General features: G+C 39.6%; 1 protein-coding gene across 3 annotated transcripts in view; it reads left to right on the top strand.

Moving 5' to 3' along the window:
• RTN1 (reticulon 1) overlaps window positions 1–20,833 on the top strand; it is a 215,853-nt gene that overhangs the window by 182,830 nt on the left and 12,190 nt on the right. Inside the window, exon 1 of one of the 3 annotated variants that reach the window (XM_025443727.3) lies at window positions 7,748–7,927. The exons of the other annotated variants lie outside the window; for them this stretch is intronic. Coding sequence (XP_025299512.1) covers window positions 7,867–7,927 — 61 coding nt within the window. The 5' untranslated portion in view covers window positions 7,748–7,866. Of the gene's footprint in view, window positions 1–7,747; window positions 7,928–20,833 lie in introns of those variants that run through there. 3 annotated transcript variants of the gene reach the window in all.

The following is a 20,833-nucleotide window of genomic DNA, read 5'->3' as shown; positions in this document are numbered from 1 at the left end:
CACTCACCTTAAAGAAAACAAAGATTACTAGCCTGAATTAAAAACAAGACCCAAGAATATACTGTTTTTAAGAACATAAAAAGATACAGATAGTTTGAAAGTAAAGGATGGAAAAAGACTTACCATGTGAACACCAACCAAAAGAAAGCTGTTGTGTATATATCCATATCAGCCAAACTAAATTTTAAGTCAAGAGTGATACTAGAGATAAGGAGGATTATTTCATAATGATAAAAGGGTTAACTCAACAGTAAGACATGATAATTCTAAATTGATAAGACCCCGATATATATTAAGTTATATAAATTGACAGAATTGAAAGGAAAATAGAGCAATCAACATGAAAGTAAGATGTTGGATATACTTATTTCAATATCTGGCAGACATACAGCCAAAAAATTAGTAGGGAGGTAGATTATTTGAATAATACTGTTAATCAATGTGACCATATGGACATTTATAGAACACCCTTAAAACTTTAGAATATATATTCATCTCCAATTCACACATATATCAAAATAAATCATATTCAGGACGCCTGGGTGGCTCAGGTCATGAATTTGGGGTCGGGAGATGGAGCCCTGAGTCGGGCTCCAAGTTCAGTGCTTTTCTCCCTCTCCCGTTGCCCCTCCCCCTGCTCTCTATCTCTCCCAGATAAATAAATAAATCTTTTAAAACAAATAGGTCATACTCCAGACTCCAAAACAAGTCTTGACAGGTTTCAGTGGATTAAAATTGTACAGTTTGTTGTCTGACTACGGGTGAATTAAACTGAAAATAAACAATAGGATAGTTAGAAAAAATCCTCAGGAGTTTATGATTCTATATAATCAATGGACCAGAGAAAAAAAATAACAGTGACTGTTAGAAAATATTTCGAACTGGACAATAATATGAACATAATGTATCAAAACTTGTAAGTTGCCACTAAAACAGTGCTTAGAGGGAATTTTATACTTTTAAATGAATATGAATATATTAGAAAAGAAGAAAGGCTGAAAATAATCTAAGCTTCTATTTTGTGGAGCTAATGAAAGAAAAACAAAAAGTAAAAGAAGGAAATAACAATAATAGTAATAGAATGAAATAGTATATACAAAGATATACAAAAGAGAAAAAACAAAAGAAAAATTTTATTCTTTAAAATTCATTCATAATAGTGATCAACCTCCAATAAGATGATCAAGAAATCAAGAGAAAAATTAAAACATAAAAGTTACCAATATGACAAATGAAAAAGCAGACATGGCTACAGTTCCTTCAGATTATAAAAACAGGAATGCCTGGGTGGCTCAGCAGTTGAGCATCTGCCTTCAGCTCAGGGCATGATCCTGGGGTTCTGAGATCAAGTCCCGCTCCAGGCGAGGAGCCTGCTGCTCCCTCTGCCTATGTCTCTGCATCTCTCTCTGTGTCTCTCATAAATAAATAAATAAAATCTTTTTTAAAAATTATAAAAACATAAAATTATGATGTAAATAATTTATACCAATAAATTTGACAACATATTTAAAATAGATGAATCGATTTGAGGAAAATAAAACTTAAATAAAATTGACATAAGCAGAAGTTAAAAATCAGAATAATCCCATATATATTAAGGAAATCTATAATTTAAAGACATCTCACAAAGAAAACTAGGTCTAGAAGGGTTCACTGGTGAATTCTTCCAAACATTGCAAAAAGAAATAATACCACCTTACATAACGTCTTTCAGAAAATACAGGGGGAAGTAATACTCTTCAGCCTGTTTTGCGAGGCCAGCATAACCCTAATACAAAAATTTAAGCATATTACAAGAAAAGAAAGGAAGAGGACAGATCTCATGAATATAGATAGAAGTCTACACAAATCATTAGGTAAATTGACTCGAAATTGAGTAGCAATATATAAAAAGAATGTCACATCAGAGCCATATGGGATATATTGGAGGAATACAAGGCTGGTTTAACATTCAAAATTCAATCCATGTTATTTATGTATTAACTGAATTAAGGATAAAATCCCTGTGATCATTTCAATAGCTTCAGTAGAAGCATCTGATAGAATTCAATAACTGTTCATGGCAAAAACTCTCAAAAAACTAGGGATAGAAAGCATTTGCCTTAATCTGATAAAAGACAGCTAAAATATTTACAAGCAACATCATATTTAATGGGTCAAATTTTGAGTATACTTTTCCCCTAAATCCAAGAATAAGACAAAAGAATATATACCCTTTACCACTTCTACTCAACATTGTATGTGGAATTCAGTGCAGTTAAGTTAAAGAAATAAAAGTATAAAGATTGGAAGGAAGAAATAACACTATATCTATTCAGAGAAGATATGATTAGATACATAGAAAATTCAAAAGAATCCCCAATTAAAATTAATAAGTGAGTTTATTAGCAAGATCATTATCCAAAAATCTATTACCTTGGTATAGTCTTTTACATCTCTACTTTTAACTTCACTGTGTCAGTATGTTTAAGAACTTTCTTTTATTAATAGCCTTTAGCTAGATTTTTTTCATCCAATCTAAGTGTTTCCATCTTTTTGGTTGACAGTATTTGAATATATTTAGATGTTTTCTAATACTTTATTTTATGCTTTCTATTTACTAGTTCTTTATTTTGCTTCTCATTTTTTCCTTTCCTGACTTCAATTTATTAATTACCTTGTTTATACATTTTATTCATGTAGAAGTGATATGTTCTAGTTATTTCTAGCAGTGACCCTTAAAGGTTTAACCCACAAATTTGACTTTTCATAGTCTAAAATTAAGTTCTCAAAAAAAGTAATATCTCTAATATTCTGAATAGTACTAGGACATTAGGATGCTCTTACTTTTATCACTCCTTCCTACCTTATGTTCTATTTTTGTCTACTACTTTAATTTCTCCTTTCTTTTATAACCCCTCAAATTAGCCATTACAAATTTTTACACTTAGCATTCTTTCATGCATTTCCCTTCTTTCTTCTGAGTTCAGTTTTCTTCTGCCAAAAGTGCCAACCTTGGTTGCTTTTTCTGCAGGGTTTGTGGTTAGGAAATTCTCTCGTTCCTTACATTTGAATATACCTAGATTAGTCTCGCTGGGTACAGAATTCTAGATGCCAGCTATTTTCCCTCACTACTTTGAGGACATTATTCCATTGTCTTCTGGCTTCAGTTAATGAAAAGACTGCAGCTGGTCCAAGTTGTCTTTTACTTATGCCTACTTTTGAGATTTCCTCTTGTCTTTGATGCCCTGCTTAGTTTCACTATGATGTAGGTCAGGGTATTGATTTCCTCCTGTCTTGCTCACGGCTAAAATGTATGTCTTTTAACGATTCTGGAAAATCCTAAGCCAAATTTGGATAAATTACTCAACTTCTCAAGATGTTATTCCTCTCCTTGAAACTCTGCAGTGTTTTCTTCATTTACTGACGGTATTATTACTTGGATCTGTCTCACTGTCCCCTGCATCTGTCTGTGATTAAGTTTCCATATCTTAAGCCAGGAAAGCCCTGTCATGCAAACTGGTGATCCTCTCTCTTTTTTTGTTCATAATGCAGCTTTATGACCATCTATTCTCTGAAGTCTTTCCTGAAGCCTCTTCTTCCCCCCAATCATTGTGTATCCACTCTTTCCTGCTCATACACCTGTCAGTTGATTGCATTTATCTATTTATGTGTAAATCCCCACTCCCCCACCCTACTAAACTCAAGTTTCTAGTGGGCAATTCCTTTTGTATTTATAGAATCAGGCACTTAGTTTGGGCTTCATAAATGTTTGCACATTGAATGGATGAATGAATCAAGAAAAAGAAGGTAAACACCATCTAACTCATAGGGATCTTGTAACAACTAAATATATACCATATGAGAAAGCACCTGGTAAATAAAAAGTGATAATCTGTTGTTTAAATTGAAGGCAATTTATGCATTATTTTGGTGCAGTGGATTATGTACCAAATTGGTTGTTACTTTACTTTTCTTTATTCCATATGGCATAAAGCAGAGTTCTGGGTGTTCTTTGATCATAATGAAGTACTTTTTTGGTTTTGTGCCTTTTCTTCCAATTGCTATACTTCCCAGAGCATTAAAAACACACACAAAAAACAAGGAGTTCTATGAGCTTAATATAATTTACCAGCTATTACATTCTGTCCTGAAACTCAGTGCATTTGTAAATGCTCTTCTCCCATTTAGCCTAATGGCTTTCTCCTTTTTTTTTTTTTTTTTTGTTTGGCGTCTGCTCTAATTTTACCTTATGAGATAGACCTTTGCTGACCCTCCTCATAAAATAGTAAGCTTTCACCCCACCCCATTCTCTATCCCCTTTACCTGCTTTATTTCCCTCTGTACACCTGTCCACAAGTGAAATATACATTTGCCTCTTTTATTATTATCTGCCCATCCTACTAGCATATAAGCTTCTTAAAAATAGCAATTTTGCTTTTTGCCTAGAATGGTATCTAGAATACAGTAGGTGCTCTGTAAATGTTTATCGAATACATGTATCAATATAGGTGTCACTGATTCTCATCAGTAAAATCCCGGGGCTACAAAAAAACAGACGCCATACAGCCACTCTGGGCATGGTAGTCTTTAACATTTCTCTGAGATGAGATTTCAAAACTTGACTATTTTGTTTTTCCTTAGAACGGAATGCCTACAGCATGATTTCATCCTGAAAACTAAAGACATCACTTCCTCTCCTGGCAGGCACCTAAACCAAGTTCTGAGCTGGCTGTGTACAAAGCCCGTCTGTTCTCTCCTGGTTTAAAGACAGTGGCAGTTCCTGCCCGCTTTTAGCAAGCTTTATTTTGCTTTCTGTTTTCTTTCACCACTCAAGGACAATTTACATATCTTTTCTACCCATTTTATCATTTTGATCTTGGCAAGAGCTTTCAATTAATACTGTGTGGCGACTTGTGCAAAGAAAGTGCCCACTTTAGCATGTCTTCAAGAAATAAATCATTTCATAGAAACAGAAATCTAAAGCTATACTTCATTTGTGTAATTCATTTCTCATTATGAGAGAAAGGTGATAAATACTTCCTGAAGGCCACATAACTAACTTTTGTAAGTAGGTCTAATGCCCAGAACCCCCTCCTCCAATTCTCAGTCAAGTTCTTCACACTTTTCTGCCCGATTTTTCTTTAATAAATTCATTTATGTTTCTTCTACCACCTATGCCTTAACTGAAAGCCCCCCAGTTCTTATTTCATGGGTGTGGGATCTCTGTGGCATCAGACCCCTTACCACAACCTTCAACTATCAAACTGCTGTCTTGACTATCGGGGCATCATCAAGCTTTTTTGTCTTCAGATTCAGCATGGCTAAAAGGAATGTGGTCTTTCAGTGAAGCTGACATTCCAAGGTCAGCTCTGTGGCCAATGTACATGTGTGGCCCGAGACATCTGACGTAGCTCCCCACCACCTGAGGGAGAGCCGGCCTCCGCCTGTTCTCCCTTGCCAGGGATGTCCTGCCCTAGCCTGCTGCCCAGTACTGACTGTCAGGTTAGCAATGAACAGTGGCTCTGGTAAAGTGGTAGACACTTAATACTCACCACTAAGGCTAACTGGAGGGCACCTTCTGGACCCAGGGCTGATGACCGCGGCTATCATTGGACTGGCAGTGCCTCCTAGTGGCCGAGGTGCCAAAGGTCTTCAGCTCAAAAGTAGCCAGCATAGGCAGCCCACATGGCAAACCCTTCCTTCTGAATTTCGTCCCCACCTGTTTTTAGTTTGTCCTGCCCTACTTCACAGTGAGGATTCAGTGCTGGTAGGATCATCAGATCTTTTTAAGTATTTTTTGACTGAATTCCCAAACATGACCATGTTGATGAAAAAAAAATTCGGAGTGGGGCTGGAAATATACATATACAAATAAAAATACATGTATGTATGTACATATATATACATATACACACACACAATCAACTAGAGCACATCAGTTTGAAAAGTACTTTGTAATAACTCTATTCCTTCCTGTCAGCCCCCTGGTAGCTCTGATACCCCTTCCTCTTGGAGACTTCAGCTCAGAAGTGCCAAATCATCCTCCTGATCTTTCTTATTAAACTTCCTTAGTAATTTCAGTTACGTTACAGAGCTATGGAGAGAGGCTCGGTTTCTCTAGAAGCTTGCATCCTAAAAAGAATATGCATGATCCCAAAGATCACATTTTAAAGTGTATGCTGCTCATAAAATGAAAGATAAATCATAGCTAGAAGCATAACCTTGAGACTACGGTCTTTAAGTCCTTCCTGCTGCAGGATGTGCAAATGTAGATTTGGGTCTGGCAAGGAACCTCTCTGGGAACTGTGGAAGAATCGTGAAGGCTCCATTTCTCCTTGAGGGAGAGACAGAAATGCTGTGTAACCGCTAATGTCATGCCACAGCAAATAAAATGGGAACTCCTCCTTCTGTATGCCCCTGTGGTTCCAAAGGTGTCCTCTGGCCCCATGTTAGATTTTGTCTTCCTGAGGGTACCTTCACCAGGACTGTCTTTCCCAGACAATACCCAAACTCCTGTCCTTTCTGTGTGCTATCTCTACGTTTTCCTCATCAAAATGCACCTATCCCCTGTCCATTCATTCTCTCAAGGCCTTGATGTATAATCTGATAAAGAATTTCATGGCCAAATTTAAATAGGTCACCACCCACTGTTCTTCTCCTCCCATTGACCTCTGCATTGTAATGGGGGACTTGAATCTCTTGACTCATGGGGTTTGGAAACTAACTTTGTATCTCCCAAATGATACACACAGCCCACCTCCATCTGCCCCCAACAGTCGATCCCAAAGATGATGCTATTGAGGCAAAATACCCTTTGCTTCCCCGAGTTCTGTTTGGATGTCCCCACAACTGACCTCTCGCAGTGTCAGTGCAGTGACCAAGAACTATCTGTGCAGGAGTCCCAGGGCTTTGAACCTGAGCCTACAGCCACCTCATTCTGATAGATACTTATTCATTCAAACCACAAAGTGAGCTGGAGAAGACAGGCCGCAGGAGAAACACACAAGACCTACTGAGCAGCAACAGGATGTCTTTCCAGTGATTGTGGCTTGCCAACAAAGGTTTTGGATAGCCTAGAACATTCCAGAAAGAGGGAGAGATCTGGCAATTGCCTGGAAGATGCCAGGCAATTAAAATAAATAGGGTCTGGGGGCATCTGGATGGCTCAGTGGTTGAGCACTGGCCTTTGGCTCAGGGCCTGATCCTGGAGTCCCGGGATCGAGCCCCCAGCGGGCTCCCCAGAGGGAGCCTGCTTCTCCCTCTGCCTGTGTCTCTCGTGAATAGATAAATATTTTTTTTTATTTAATGTTTCCAAATAAGTCGGGGCCAGAATGTAAAGAAATGGGGAAGAGAGAGGTGAGTGAGCAATGGGGACAATTAGAGGGGGGCATTCTGCTGGAAGTCTGCCATATGTAGTGCCATCACCTGCGTCTCTTACCCTACAGGTTTCTCGGGTGTCTAAGAAATTTCTAGAATACGCTCCCTGTGTCAAGAACTCCCAGGAACAGCCCAAGCGCCGCACCCTGACCCTCTCCCTTGGCCCTTCTCGCACACCTCGCGCGTCGCCTGTGCCGCCCAGGGCAGCCCCTCCCGCCCCCCGCCCCCCGCCCCCAGGCCGGCCGGCGGGCCCAGCGGGCGCTCGGGCGTCGAGCGGCGGCCGCAGCCCCGTGCGCACGGGCAGCCCCGGGGCCGCGCCGCGCTGATTCGCTGCCGCGGAGACTGCGGCGCTCGCGACGCGCCCGCCCCTCGCCGCGCGCCGGCTGGTGCAGCCTGTCAGTCTGCAGCCGCGCGGCCACCGCGAGCCCTGCCGCTGCAGCCGGGGCGCCGACCTGAGCGCCCGCTCCGCGCCCCGAGGACAGCGCCGGCCACCCCGACGCCCGCACCATGCAGGCCACGGCCGATTCCACCAAGATGGACTGTGTGTGGAGCAACTGGAAAAGTCAGGGTATTCTCTTTATTTCGGTAGTGCATGCCTGCGGTGCACGGGAAGCCCGGGACCCGGACTCGCCATTGTGCAGCATTTCACCTGTGGGACCTCTGCATGCTTCATACCCGAGAGATTTTTGTTGCGGGGCGCGGGGGGAGAAGGGGGGCAGAGTAAACTTGTCATGTCAAAAATCAAAATGGATGGTGTTTGGATTCTTTTTCTTTTTCCTTTCCTTTTTTTTTTTTTTTTTAACCCCCCACCCCCAACCCCTTTGTTTTCTTGTTGTAATGCTAGAAATTTAAATAACGCATCAGTTGCCTCCTCCCGGAGCTCTTTTGGGATCCGTTGATCATTCAGTACCTGTTTAATCTCTTCTCATCCCCGGAGTTAAAAATGCTCTCTTATTGTTCCATGCATCCCAGTGCGTTTGATTTCTGCGGAAAGGTTGGAATCTCCTGGTAGAGCCATTAAGTGAGAGGGCTCTAGTGCATCCTTTTAAGAGGACACACCCATTTCAGGGTTGTTATTTGTGGTCACACAAAGGAGCCTGGAAATGCAGACTAGCTCTCGAGAAATCCTGAAAAATATGATGGCGTAGCCACCTATCAGGATGGTTCACTTTGAGATATTTCAGGGGTTTTGTCTGGCGTGGGGGTAACCTGTAACTCCTATTTATTAATAGTGGGTATCCGTGGAGCAAATGGAGGAGGCATAAAAAGCGGTGCGGAGTGCCCCCCGGTATAACAGATTTATTTTGAAACAGTCCGTATTAGCACTGGGTGTGGCCACCCTCCAGCCTCGCTTGGATCGCTTTTCAGCCATTTTTATTCAGCCTCACACTTCACACATCCATCTCTCCTTTGTTACATTAAGATTCTCTCTTTCACCTTGCTCGGCTTGAGATTATGAGGAGAAAGGGAGAATTTGGAAGAATGCAAAGGTGTGTGGTAAACTCGGGTGTTTGTAAGATGAAATGTCTTTCAATGTTTAACAAATAAGGTTCTGAAGAAGGTGCATTTGACTGAACCTGAAGGGTCCCCGCATCCCCCAGGGGACCAAAAATAGTCTGGAGCAGAAGCGGAGTTTTTTTTTCAGCCTGGCATCTTCCCCTTGTCATTTTATGTCACAAAGAGTAGACTGGCTTTTCATCTCTAGGGACCACATAGGATTTTTCTTCAGTAAATGTTTTAAGCTAAGGCAGAAGTAAACATGAACCTCAGAATTAAGAACACATTTGCTCTGTCTCTTATTCGTGGGTTTGGGTGGCGGTGACAGAAAATAGAACAGTTGAGTTGAAATTATGTGGGTCTTCTGGAGATACAACTGTGAAAAGTAAATAAATGAGCCTAATAAATGTAAAAGCAAGGAAATAAGAAATGTATGGCAGTTTAAGGGCATAATTGTAGAGAATGATGACACAACATGAAATCGCATGTTTTATCCAGAAGGCAGTTGTGAAAATGCTTGGTGACGTTTCGTTCTTATGTGTTAGACTCATCAGTTTATTTGATATACACACTTCACAAACAACTATGGCTTGATATACAGCAAGTTTAGTTGAACGCAAAGACATTTAAAAAAAGTTGGTTTTTAGACTGTGATTCTGGGTTTCTTCTATTCTTACCAAAAGTAGATGCCAAAACATGGCAGATTTTCTGTTTTATTTGCATAAGACACTATTTCATTTCAATCCCATGTGTTTTGCCTCAGTTGATTTTCTCACTGCAGGGGTTAAAAAGATGCATGGCTGTTTATAACCAGACAATAACACAAATGTCATCATTTGTCTATTGAAGACAATCATTTTCATTTTCAGTCTCCAGCTACTTGTGAAGATTAATGCAAGATCGTTGAAGGTCTTTTACACTCCATGACCTTTGGTCGTCTTCAGTACCACTGATTTCCTTTTGTCAGATAGAACAAAGCCATTATCTTGAAAATTGACTAATAACTGGGTGGGTGGGTTTATAGGCATGAAAGAGAAATAGTAAGAAGTAAATTATTCCTTTCTCTTTCCACTAAGGGAACTTTTCATTTAAACAAAATCTATAATAAGATTTTTGTTTGGCATTTTCAATGTATCTTCTTTACTTTGGTTCCCTCATTATCATAAACAGCTGTTCTTAACACTAGCTACACATTAGTATCACCTGGGGAGCTTTTAAAAACACAAAGGATGCCTGGGCCCCACCCCTAGAGGTTCTGATTCAATTGGGTCAGGTATCAGTATTTTTTTAAAAAGATCCTCAAGTGAGTTTAACACAGAATCAGGGTTGAAGCCACTGGTGTGTAATGATTCTTAATGAGACCAGTCTGTAGCCCAGCAGAGCAGGGTCCGGTGGACAAATGTTGAAGTGGGTGTGATCTAGGCAGCTTTGAATGCGGTGGCACGAGGCAGTGTAACATTGTTGAGAATGTCCTCCAGAAGGATTACAGGTGAAAGTTTTGCCTGGGGAAGCAAGGGGAATAAAGAAAGTGAGATTCAGGTTTTCTCCATATTATTAAACATCCCATGGAGAGGCTGCAGCCCATTGACTATTTCATGAAGACTCTACCGGAAGTAATACAATTGTCATAAGAACTATAGCACACATGCAAAAGGAACCTTATATTTACTTTATTAATATATAAGATTTCAGCTAGAGATAGGAGCATTTGAAGAGAGACTAAAGTCCGCATTATACCAGTACAAAGAGTCTGTAATACATTATAGAACATTAACACACTAACGCATGCATTACAAAGATTCTACTTCCAGTTGAAAAAAAATGATACCAATATTGGTTAATAAACCAAAGCCCACCCAACTCAGTGAAAAAGCAGAATAAAACAGTAACTGATAAAACACCTATATAGCTAGTAATGTTACAGATCACAATAATACTAATATTTTGGGAGCACTTTTGCTGAATGTTTTACTTGCATCATTGCATATAATCCTCACAAATCCTGTGATGTGTAAATTTTATTATCTCATTTTGTAAGTGATAAGCTGAGGCCTCCACCAAGACACATGGCTAGTAATGCCAGGAGAGGCTAGATTCAAGCCTAGGCTGTCTGACCACAGAACCCCTCTCTTCTCACTGCTTTACCATCTGCCACAATGGTAGATCATAACTTTCTCGGTCATTTTTCTAAGAATATGAATTATGTAGGTAATGGTGATTGTATTGGCTTAATAACCCCTCACATTTATGTAGTTTTTATTTTGCCAAATGTCTTCTCACGGAGCTTTTCAATTTACTCTTAGACATCATGAGGCTTAAAGAGGTTAAGTGATTTATCCAAGGTTTTTGATAAGTGGTGAACTGATTAGTGAAAAGGTGCCTGCTTCAAATCCAGAACTCTTCCCACAACAGCACTACACATCTTTTACTCATGCTGAGTTATAGAGTGAACTTCCATTGACCTCTGCCGAGATATTTTTAACATAGTTTCTTCCTTTACATGTAGCAAAATTTGTGAGTGAGTTAGTGATCTTGATCAACCTATGCCATTGTTGTCATCCTCACCATCATCATCAATTCATCATCCCAAATTCTCCGCAAATATTGGCTATGTCACAGTAGCTATCCTAAACTCTTGCTACATGTGTATTTAAGCTTTCATGAGATGATTATCTTACTCCAATTTAAAGAGGGGGAAACTGAAGGTTTTTGAGGCAGAGGGGGCCAGGAATTTGCCTAGGACTTAACTGGGTCCCAAACATAAGGCAAAGTCTATGCTTTTAATGACTTTATCATACTGCCTAAATCCAAATAGTATGGTAGCCAGGGAACAAAGCTTGAGCAAAAGCATTCATTCATACCATTCTATTTGAGCGCCAAAGATAGATACCACTGTACTTGACAAATTTACCTGACAGGATGCTTGGTAGACTAGGTTGATGCTTATCACGTATTTGGGGCCACTGGTCCACTCCCACTTAACTGTGTTGCAGCATTCTGTAGTTACAGCTTTCCCAGTGTGGAAAATATCAATGAAGGGTGAAACCGTTTCCGGAGAATATAACTTAAAAGTATTTCTGGTGTTTTACAAAATAGAATATTTTACACCAGTGCTCTGTGGAACAACTGTTTATGGTGGTCCATTCTGAAAAGTGCTAGTTGTAAAACAGCCAACATCCTAGAATACACAGGAAAAAAATGTCTGCTTCAGTGGCAGAAATGGAAAGAAATGCTAGTATTACGAAGTTGGCATTTGGTAAAGATAATACTTATATAAAGGCAGGCCAGTACAACCTTTTATCACACACCTTTTATTTAGATTCAATCTCATTAAAATACTGTACAAATATAACATAAGTACTACACTTGCAAACTCCCTCTCTGGAGATTCTAATGAGATCCAGTGGGGAAACTGGCTTAGCTGAGGATCTGGGTTTTTTGTTTTTGTTTTTTGTTTTTGTTTTTTTAGAGAAAATGAGAGAGTGCTTGAGCATGAGTAGGGAGGAGATGTGTGGGGGGCAATGGGGAGTGGCAGAGGGAGAATCGTAAGCAGATACCATACTGAGCATGGAGCCCCAGTATGGGGCTCTATATTAGGACCCTGAGATCATGACCTGAGCCGAAATCAAGAATCAGGCACTTAACAACTGAGCCACCCAGGTGCTCCTGGGACTTTTTTTTTTTTTTTTTAATGAAAAACAACTCTCATTATACAGATAATATACCAAATACAAGTAGTTATGACTCCATTGAAAAAAGAAACTCTACTTTTTCACAATGCATGATTATTTTCAAGAGAATCTTTGTAAGGGAACATTCCAAAGTTTAGGGAGACAATAATGGCTTTATTCTTTTTCTAAAAGATACATACACATTATGTAAATTTCCATTTGTTCAGAGAGGTTCAAATGAAAGCCACAAATCGCCCAAAGTCCTACCACCTAGAGTTAATCAGCATTAATATTTGCTGAATATTGTCCATTATCTCCATGCCATGTAATGTGAAGCTAGAGGACTCAGTTGGCAACAAAAACAGCTTTTATAAAACAAGATTGTATATGTCTCAAAAAGTATTTGAAGTAATTTAATGGAAGAAACTGACATGAAACTGAAATTGCTGAACTTCAGATACGTTTCTTTACTGTATGAGCTATTCCTTCCTAAAATTAAGAAAAAGTCTATGATAAACATCAATAGATCAGGATAATTTTTTTACTTTCATGCTTTGGTTTTAGACTATACAAATGGACTCTCTGCAGGGTCTAACTTTTTTTTCTTAAAGATCCATCATGGGTGAGAAAGGTTGACAAAAATGATAATCTAAATCCACATCTTCAAATCTATGATTTTTCTTAGATTTCCATGAATTTTTATTTCATTTAAAAACCCAATAATATTCCTGGGGGATCCCTGGGTGGCTCAGCGGTTTGGCGCCTGCCTTTGGCCCAGGGCGCGATCCTGGAGTCCTGGGATCGAGTCCGTGTCTGGCTCCCGGCATGGAGCCTGCTTCTCCCTCCTCCTGTGTCTCTGCCCCCCCCCCCCTCTCTCTCTTTCATGGATAAAAATAAATAAATAAATATCTTTTTAAAAAAACAATAATATTCCTGATACTATATGATTAAATCATTAGGATTATGATAGATCCCTATTGCATCCTAATGAAAAGGCCCTTCCTTCTTATTTTGAAAAGGTTTCTCTCTTTCCCTTTTTCTACCTCTCCCTCTCTCCTTTGCTTTCTCTCCCTTTCCCTGACTCCTTCTCTCCCATTTCCTCTTTATATTTGAAATTATATTTCTTATTCAATTCTCTTTCATCTCTAGGCTAGTTAATATATTTGGGAACAGAATCTGTGAAGTAATTGATGTATTTTAAATTACCTTATAGTAGAATTAAATGTTAAAATTCACTGAATCCAGCAAACAAAAGCTAATGTAGGTGGATAACTTCCAGAATATCACCTCTCTTTTTGGAAATAATTAAATGTACATCACCACAAAATTTCCCATCCTTCTCAACCTGATCTCCTAAGGTGTGTACACATTTGGCCATGTATTAATATTTACATATTGTTACCTTTCCAATTCTTATGAAAGTACACACAACCATTCAAAAAAATGATTGCCTTATAATTAAACTCAAAGTTTGAAAGCTAAGAATTTGACATTAATAATTCTTTGAAATCTTTTACCTAGATGACAATTAATAATTACACTAAAACCTTGGTCATTGTAAATGTATTTCAAATTTGTAGCATATATTTTTAAATAAGATAAGAAATTTGGGGATCCCTGGGTGGCGCAGCGGTTTGGTGCCTGTCTTTGGCCCAGGGCGCGATCCTGGAGACCCGGGATCGAATCCCACATCGGGCTCCCGGTGCATGGAGCCTGCTTCTCCCTCTGCCTGTGTCTCTGCCTCTCTCTCTCTCTCTCTGTGACTATCATAAATAAATAAAAATTAAAAAAATAATAAATTTGTGGGGCACCTGGGTCGCTCAGTTGATTGAGCATCTACCTCTTGATTTCAGCTCAGATCATGATCTCAGAGTGGTGAGATCAAGCCTTGTGTAGAGCTTCACACTTGGCATGGAGTCTGCTTGAGATTCTCTCTCTCCCTCTCCTTTTGCCCCTCTCCCTGCTCATGCATGCTCCCTCTCCCTCTCTAAAATAAATACATACATAAAATCTTTATAAAATAAAAAGAAATGTGTTAGAAGTTTTAGAACTTTGCAGTATAGAGTTCTATGTTCTCCAAATATGTTTAAGCTATATTTTTAAGTTAAATCTAAGTAAGGTTGCCTTATAATTCAAGCATTACTTACAAGCTCTTTGCCCAAACTGATGTTAATTTTGAAGATATGAAAAGTACAAATGCAACAAGTTTTAATTTTTAGACTTTATTACAGCTCTATCCATTAAGCAATTAACATGTCTTGCTTTCAAAAACATTTTACCAAACTGCAGACCCAATATTATTATGATGGACTACCACCAACCAAACCAAATGAACAGTTTTTTATTTTGATCAAGCCAGAAAGCTTAAAAAACAGAAATCACATAAGGAGATCCATTGTTTAATGCTTTGCACATCTTTATGTGTGTTTCCCTCAGCCACCATGTGCCTGAAGCCTATCTCTCTTTCCATATGGCCATCTCTACCTTTGATGCCAGTGCCCTGTGGAGACCCCTCCAAATGAGCCCACTTGCTAAAAGATTTAGCAGGAGCAGCTGGCCACACTGTCTTAGATACTGGGCCCTGCTGTTTCATTTCCTGGCCTGGTCCCCCCTTTCAAGGTGACCACTGGCCTAAGCCCCATTGCGTTAATTTCATAGCACAGAGAGAATGCAGTCCCCAGTGGTTAGAACTAGCATGTGGATTAAATGCTGTGCTCTTTTTCTGTCCATACAGAACACCAGGTATAATGGATCTCCTCCTTCAAAATATCCACAGAATTATATAAACATCTAGAAATAAGAGTGTTGGCATTTTTTCTTGACAGTCATATTGGCTGCATTCAAGTGGTGAGAAGGAAGGCCTGGAAAATGTATTGTAAATGTATTCATCTGAAGGTGAATCTTATTGCAGGGAATCACTGCAGATGTCTTACGAACAAAATTCCCTTCCAGCAGCCCCACCCCACCCCCAGCCAAACCTGGGCTCAGGGCCCCTGGATTAACATTTAAAGTTTAAATTTATGTAGGAGATTGTTTCATGGTAAAGGAAACTCATGGAGTAGTTGACTAGGAGATGTCATCTTTGTGCATGTTTATAGTTTTGTTTTTTATTACATCGATTCCCATCATGTTTCTCCAGTTTGGTGACAAAATGAGGGAAAATGAAGGTACAGAAAGCTGCTACTGTTTCCTCTTGTTAACGTTCTTGTGGTGATATTTTGTTGGCCCCCTGAAAATCAGAGAAACTGGCCATCATTGCTTTGGACGCTGGGCTGTAAAGAACGGAGGTTTTTCAAGCCTCTCATTCTTTTCAGAAGTTAGTCAAGTATTGTAGTCAATTAGTGGAAGCTTGCTGAAAAGTAAGCTAGAGTCAACAGCATATCATTTTTCAGCAATCTTTTTGATGAAACACTGGTGTTATATATAAAAACAAGATTTTCTCACTTGGCCTTTTATGAAGTAGCCTTCACTGGTCACATAGCAAGTGGTACAATGCTGCCTGAGATCTCTACTGGACCAAAATGAAATATAAGTAAATACTTCTAGGAATATGGTGCAATAATGCAAATGATCATGCACAGTTTATTCCCATTTCATATCATCCACCTGTACTACATTTTGCCTTGTAATAAAATATGAATAATTGCACCACTGTCTTTCACTTCGTACATTTTTCTGAATACTGCTCCACTATTGGATCATATAATTGAATACATTTAAAATTATTTCCTAGGGCACCTAGGTGGCTCAGTGATTGAGTGTCTGCCTTTGGCTCAGGTTGTGATCCTAGTGTCCTGGGATCGAATCCCATATCGGCCTCCCCGTGGGGAGCCTGCTTCTCCCTCTGCCTGTGTCTCTGCCTCTCTGTCTGTGTCTCTCATGAAAAAATAAATAAAATCTTTTTTAAAAATAAAATGTTTTCCTAAACCAAAATAATCTGGACAGCAGCAAAGGGCTTTCTGTCTAGAAATTTTACGTAGCATTTCATTTCTAGTTAGCTATTAAATCAAACCTTGGATCACTTCTATTTTTCTTTACTGTCCTTGATTGGATTATGGAAATAAGGGTAGCAGTGATTTCTGCATTTGAAATCAGCATTCTTCAAGTCTGCCAAATCTGCCAGGTCAGCCTTGACTGAGTTAGTTCCAGGTGAGCCCCAGGCAGGCTCCCACCTGTGGTCTGGATACTGTGATGAGATCACCAAACCCAGTCCATTTTTGCAATTTATAGGGCGCACTGATCTCTCATTTAATGCCAATGGGTTGTTCCTTGGTTTTTAGCAAAATAACTTCAGTTTTTATAATTGGCAAAGCAGTAGTAATTTACCTGCCTTTGTGAGGATGCTTAGCGAGTATATACTCCGGTGTCTAAGGTCTCATATGACTTTTCTGCATTAGAAGGATATTAAAGGAAGAGAAATCTGTCTATATTTTGTTGTACCCAAAGACTACTGGGGTTAATTTATTGCAGTTATGGAGTTACTTATATTTTTGTACTTGGGTTTTAAGGAAACTTTATTCAAATATCCATTTTTCTGGATAAGCTACTATAAAGCTTCCTACACAAGTTTACATCACTCTGAGCAAAATTAAAATGTGAAAAATCATCATTTACACAGCAGATTGGAACACAGAAATTCTTCTCTCTTCTCTGATCACACTTTACCATTTCCTACCCTTCCCACTGAATCATCGTGGGCCATTTGCTGTCACTCTGACCACACACAGCCATTGCCATTCTCCCAGCCCATGAGCTCCCAACAGTATTGGCTGTCTGTCATTCCCAGCCTGAGCCCAAGTTGTTCATTTTGACTCTGTCCTCTTGGATCTTCGACTCCTCTAACTGTGATGCTTGTGCAAGTTCATGGCCCTGGCTCACTCAGCTCCTCTGTCTACTTCTTGGAAAACCAAGCCCCTAACCCTATTGACTGGATCCACTAGAGATCCTTGACTTTAACCAAACCCTCCTTACTTTCTGGCAGCCCTTATATTGCTTCCTTTTTGACATACTGTATTTTTCTAGATCAGCACTGTCCAATAGAATTATAATGTGAGCCACTAACTAGAAATCTTAAATTTTCTAGTAACTTCCTCATTAAAAAGTAATAAGAAACAGGTGAAATTAATTTGATAATATATTTAATCCAACATATGCAGAGTATTAGCCTTTTAACAACAAAAATCAACATAAAGTTTTAATGAGGTACTCTACATCCCTTTTTTTGGGACTGATTCTGAAATCTGAGAAGTAGCTTACACTACAGCGTATCTCATTTGGGACTAGTGCTCAGTAGTTACATCACTACTGTACTGAACAAGGCAGGTTCGGACCTTTCCTAATCTCTTAAAGCCCTACCCTTTATCATCCTCAGTCTCAAGAAGACCTCCTAACTCATTTTCCAGGATTTGAGTAAATCTACCTCAAGCCACTTCCAGCCACTTTAATTGTTCCTTTTCCAGCTCACCCATATGTTCCCAAAATGCCTCTCCCTCTTTACCCACTTTTTTCATATCCCCCCTTCATATTCTACCCCCCCCCAAAAAAAACTATGACTAATCCCACCCTTTCTCCCTTCCTCTGAGACTTTGCTCCATCAAATCTCTCTCTTTCCAGAATCTTCACTCCTCCCTTTCCATTAATATCTCCAGGCTTTGCTTAACCTAAAGGTCTGCTTTTGCTGCTACTTGCCCAAACACTATTGTATTTGCCATCTTTTTTATTACTTAGAACTTCCCACCATTTATCCAACCCTTTGCAATATGGTCTCCGTCCTCACTACTGATAATATTTTCTGCCAAGTTAGAAATGACCTTTCAGCCTCCAAACCCAGGGTCCTTTCTCAGTTATCATTTCCCTTGTTATGTCTTCGGCATCCTTCACTGTAGTCTACTCCTGTGTCCTGGGAGGTTTCCTTCTTCTTGACTGCTGTAACCTACACTGTTGGGGTCCCCACTCTGACACTCAGTTGGGACTCTTTTGATAAGCTCCTCTTACTCCTTTGAGTCTGAAACTATGGTTTCATCCTCAGTTGCATTTCTTAGTCTCTCCTTTCTTGGAGGTTTCCTCCACTCTCATGGTCTCAATCATCCTTTCTCCTCAGAATATACCCCAGTGGAAATATTCAGCCCTCTTTACTAAATTTCAGTCTTGCATTTCCAATTTCCTACTGTACATATGCATCTCAATGTCACTAGGCTATGATATTACTGGCCATTTAACTCAGGGCTACTGGGACAAAGCCTGAAAAAAAACCCAAATCATTTGATTTCTCAACTTTAAAAAATTTAGGAAGTATTATAATGGTCAGCTTCATCTCACCTGTAATCCCTATGTCGTCACTGTCCTAGATTGTGTCAAAATGCTTTGATGTCATCATGTTAGAACCGGGAGGTTTAAAAGCAAGCATTCAAGTTATCCTCAACCATCTCACCCTCCAATTTCCTGTTTTTGTCAGGAAAACAGTTATACTAATCAGTCACCCAGCTTTGAAATGTTGCCTTCACCCTTAATTAGCTCTTCCTCTTTTCTCCCACGGCTAATTAGTCACCATTCTTGTTGACTAATCCTTCATAATATTTCCCTTTATCCACTCCATCTCCTTAACAAATTGTTCGCTACATTCACAAACCGTCCCACGTCCTCTTTCATCGATTCCGGCACTATCCCTTCCTTGAACTCAACTTTTGCCACCTCCAACAACACAAAACATATTGGCAGTGATTCAGCATTTTTAGAGTAAATGTCAGTCCTCCCAGCTAGATCTTAAGTTCCTTAAAAGCAGGAACAGAATTTTATGATCTCTTCATTCCTGGTTTTACTAAATGAATAGAAGACCAATAACCGTTTCCTGTTGATAATGGCTCGTTTTCACTTAGAAACTTGCCCTTTAAACATCTAGCTCTGAAAGCAGATTTAAACAAATCAGGTTACCAAAATTAATTTTGCATGCTTTGGGGAACATTCAACCTATAACCACATATCTGAGAGAGGCAACTGTATTGTCTTGGAGGAAGCATCAAACTTAGTTTGATCTTGCTTCTCCCATTAACTAGTCAGTAGACAGATTTCTTTTTTTTTTTTTTTAAAGATTTTATTTATTTATTCATGATAGTCACAGAGAGAGAGAGAGAGAGAGAGGCAGAGACACAGGCAGAGGGAGAAGCAGGCTCCATGCACCGGGAGCCCGACATGGGATTCGATCCCGGGTCTCCAGGATCGCGCCCTGGGCCAAAGGCAGGCGCCAAACCGCTGCGCCACCCAGGGATCCCAGTAGACAGATTTCTTAACTTTTAGCTTCTTCACCTGTTATATACCTATCCAATGGAGTTAATTGTGAAGTTTAAATGAGGTAATATCTGAAAGTCCTTTGAACATTTCAGAATCTATGTAAATAGATTACTGTATCACAAAGTACTCAGAATTAACTTCCCATTGATATTGTAAGATGAATCTTTTGATAACCTCCTCATTAGAAACCTCGGCAATCTTAACACATTGAGTGAAGCACCTGTTGTGTAATGGCTACACCAAACTAATGTTTAGTTGACCATCCACACTCTCTGCCCATAGTTTCTTCTCATGAAGCTCCTACCCAGTACGTGCCATTTTTAACATGTGTCAAGGAACTTAAGTGGGGGTTCACTTGGTAGCAGCAAATTTTATGTTTTCTTTGCCTGAAAACTTCCCTCAGGGTCCCCCATGACCCTTCACATCATTTCAGATGTGGGTAAGCACTAAGGATTGCCCTCTTTTTTTTTTTTTTTAAGGATTGCCCTCTTTAGCAAAAATCATGCTGTCTTATCATGTATTTGTTTCTAAATGCATCTGCCATGTGAATCTGTGGGTGTCATAAAGCAGATTACAACTTACTCGTGTGTGGCTTTTCTTTTTTCAAAAAAAAAAAAAAAAAACCCAATTCATTGATTTTGATATCCGCAGAACCTAGCACAAAACCTGGTGCTTAAAAAAAAGTTCTTGCTCAATAAATATTGAATAAATGAACAAAATGGGAAGGGGGAAGAGGCAACACTGCAGATAATGGTGATGTTTTAGTCTTTTTATTCTCCTACTGCCCCCCTCCACCTTCCTCTACATGAAACAGAATAAATGCTAGGAGGCTCCAGTTTCCCAGGGGCCTTTAGCTGGTCTGGACTTAGGCGTAACCTTACCTCAATTTGTTGCTCCAAATCCACTTAACCCCAGGGAGCACTGGGCTTCTGTGGAGATCCCTTCTGCTCCCACTTCTGTCACCTACGCTAAGAGGCCCAGTGGTTTCTTGTGTCACATCTTCCAAAAGGTCCCTCTTG

The sequence above is a fragment of the Canis lupus genome, chromosome 8 (genome assembly GCF_003254725.2).
Source record: "Canis lupus dingo isolate Sandy chromosome 8, ASM325472v2, whole genome shotgun sequence".
Classification (NCBI taxonomy): domain Eukaryota; kingdom Metazoa; phylum Chordata; class Mammalia; order Carnivora; family Canidae; genus Canis; species Canis lupus.
The sequence above is the reverse complement of the archived record's forward strand: the minus strand, read 5'-3'. Positions and strand labels throughout refer to the sequence as shown.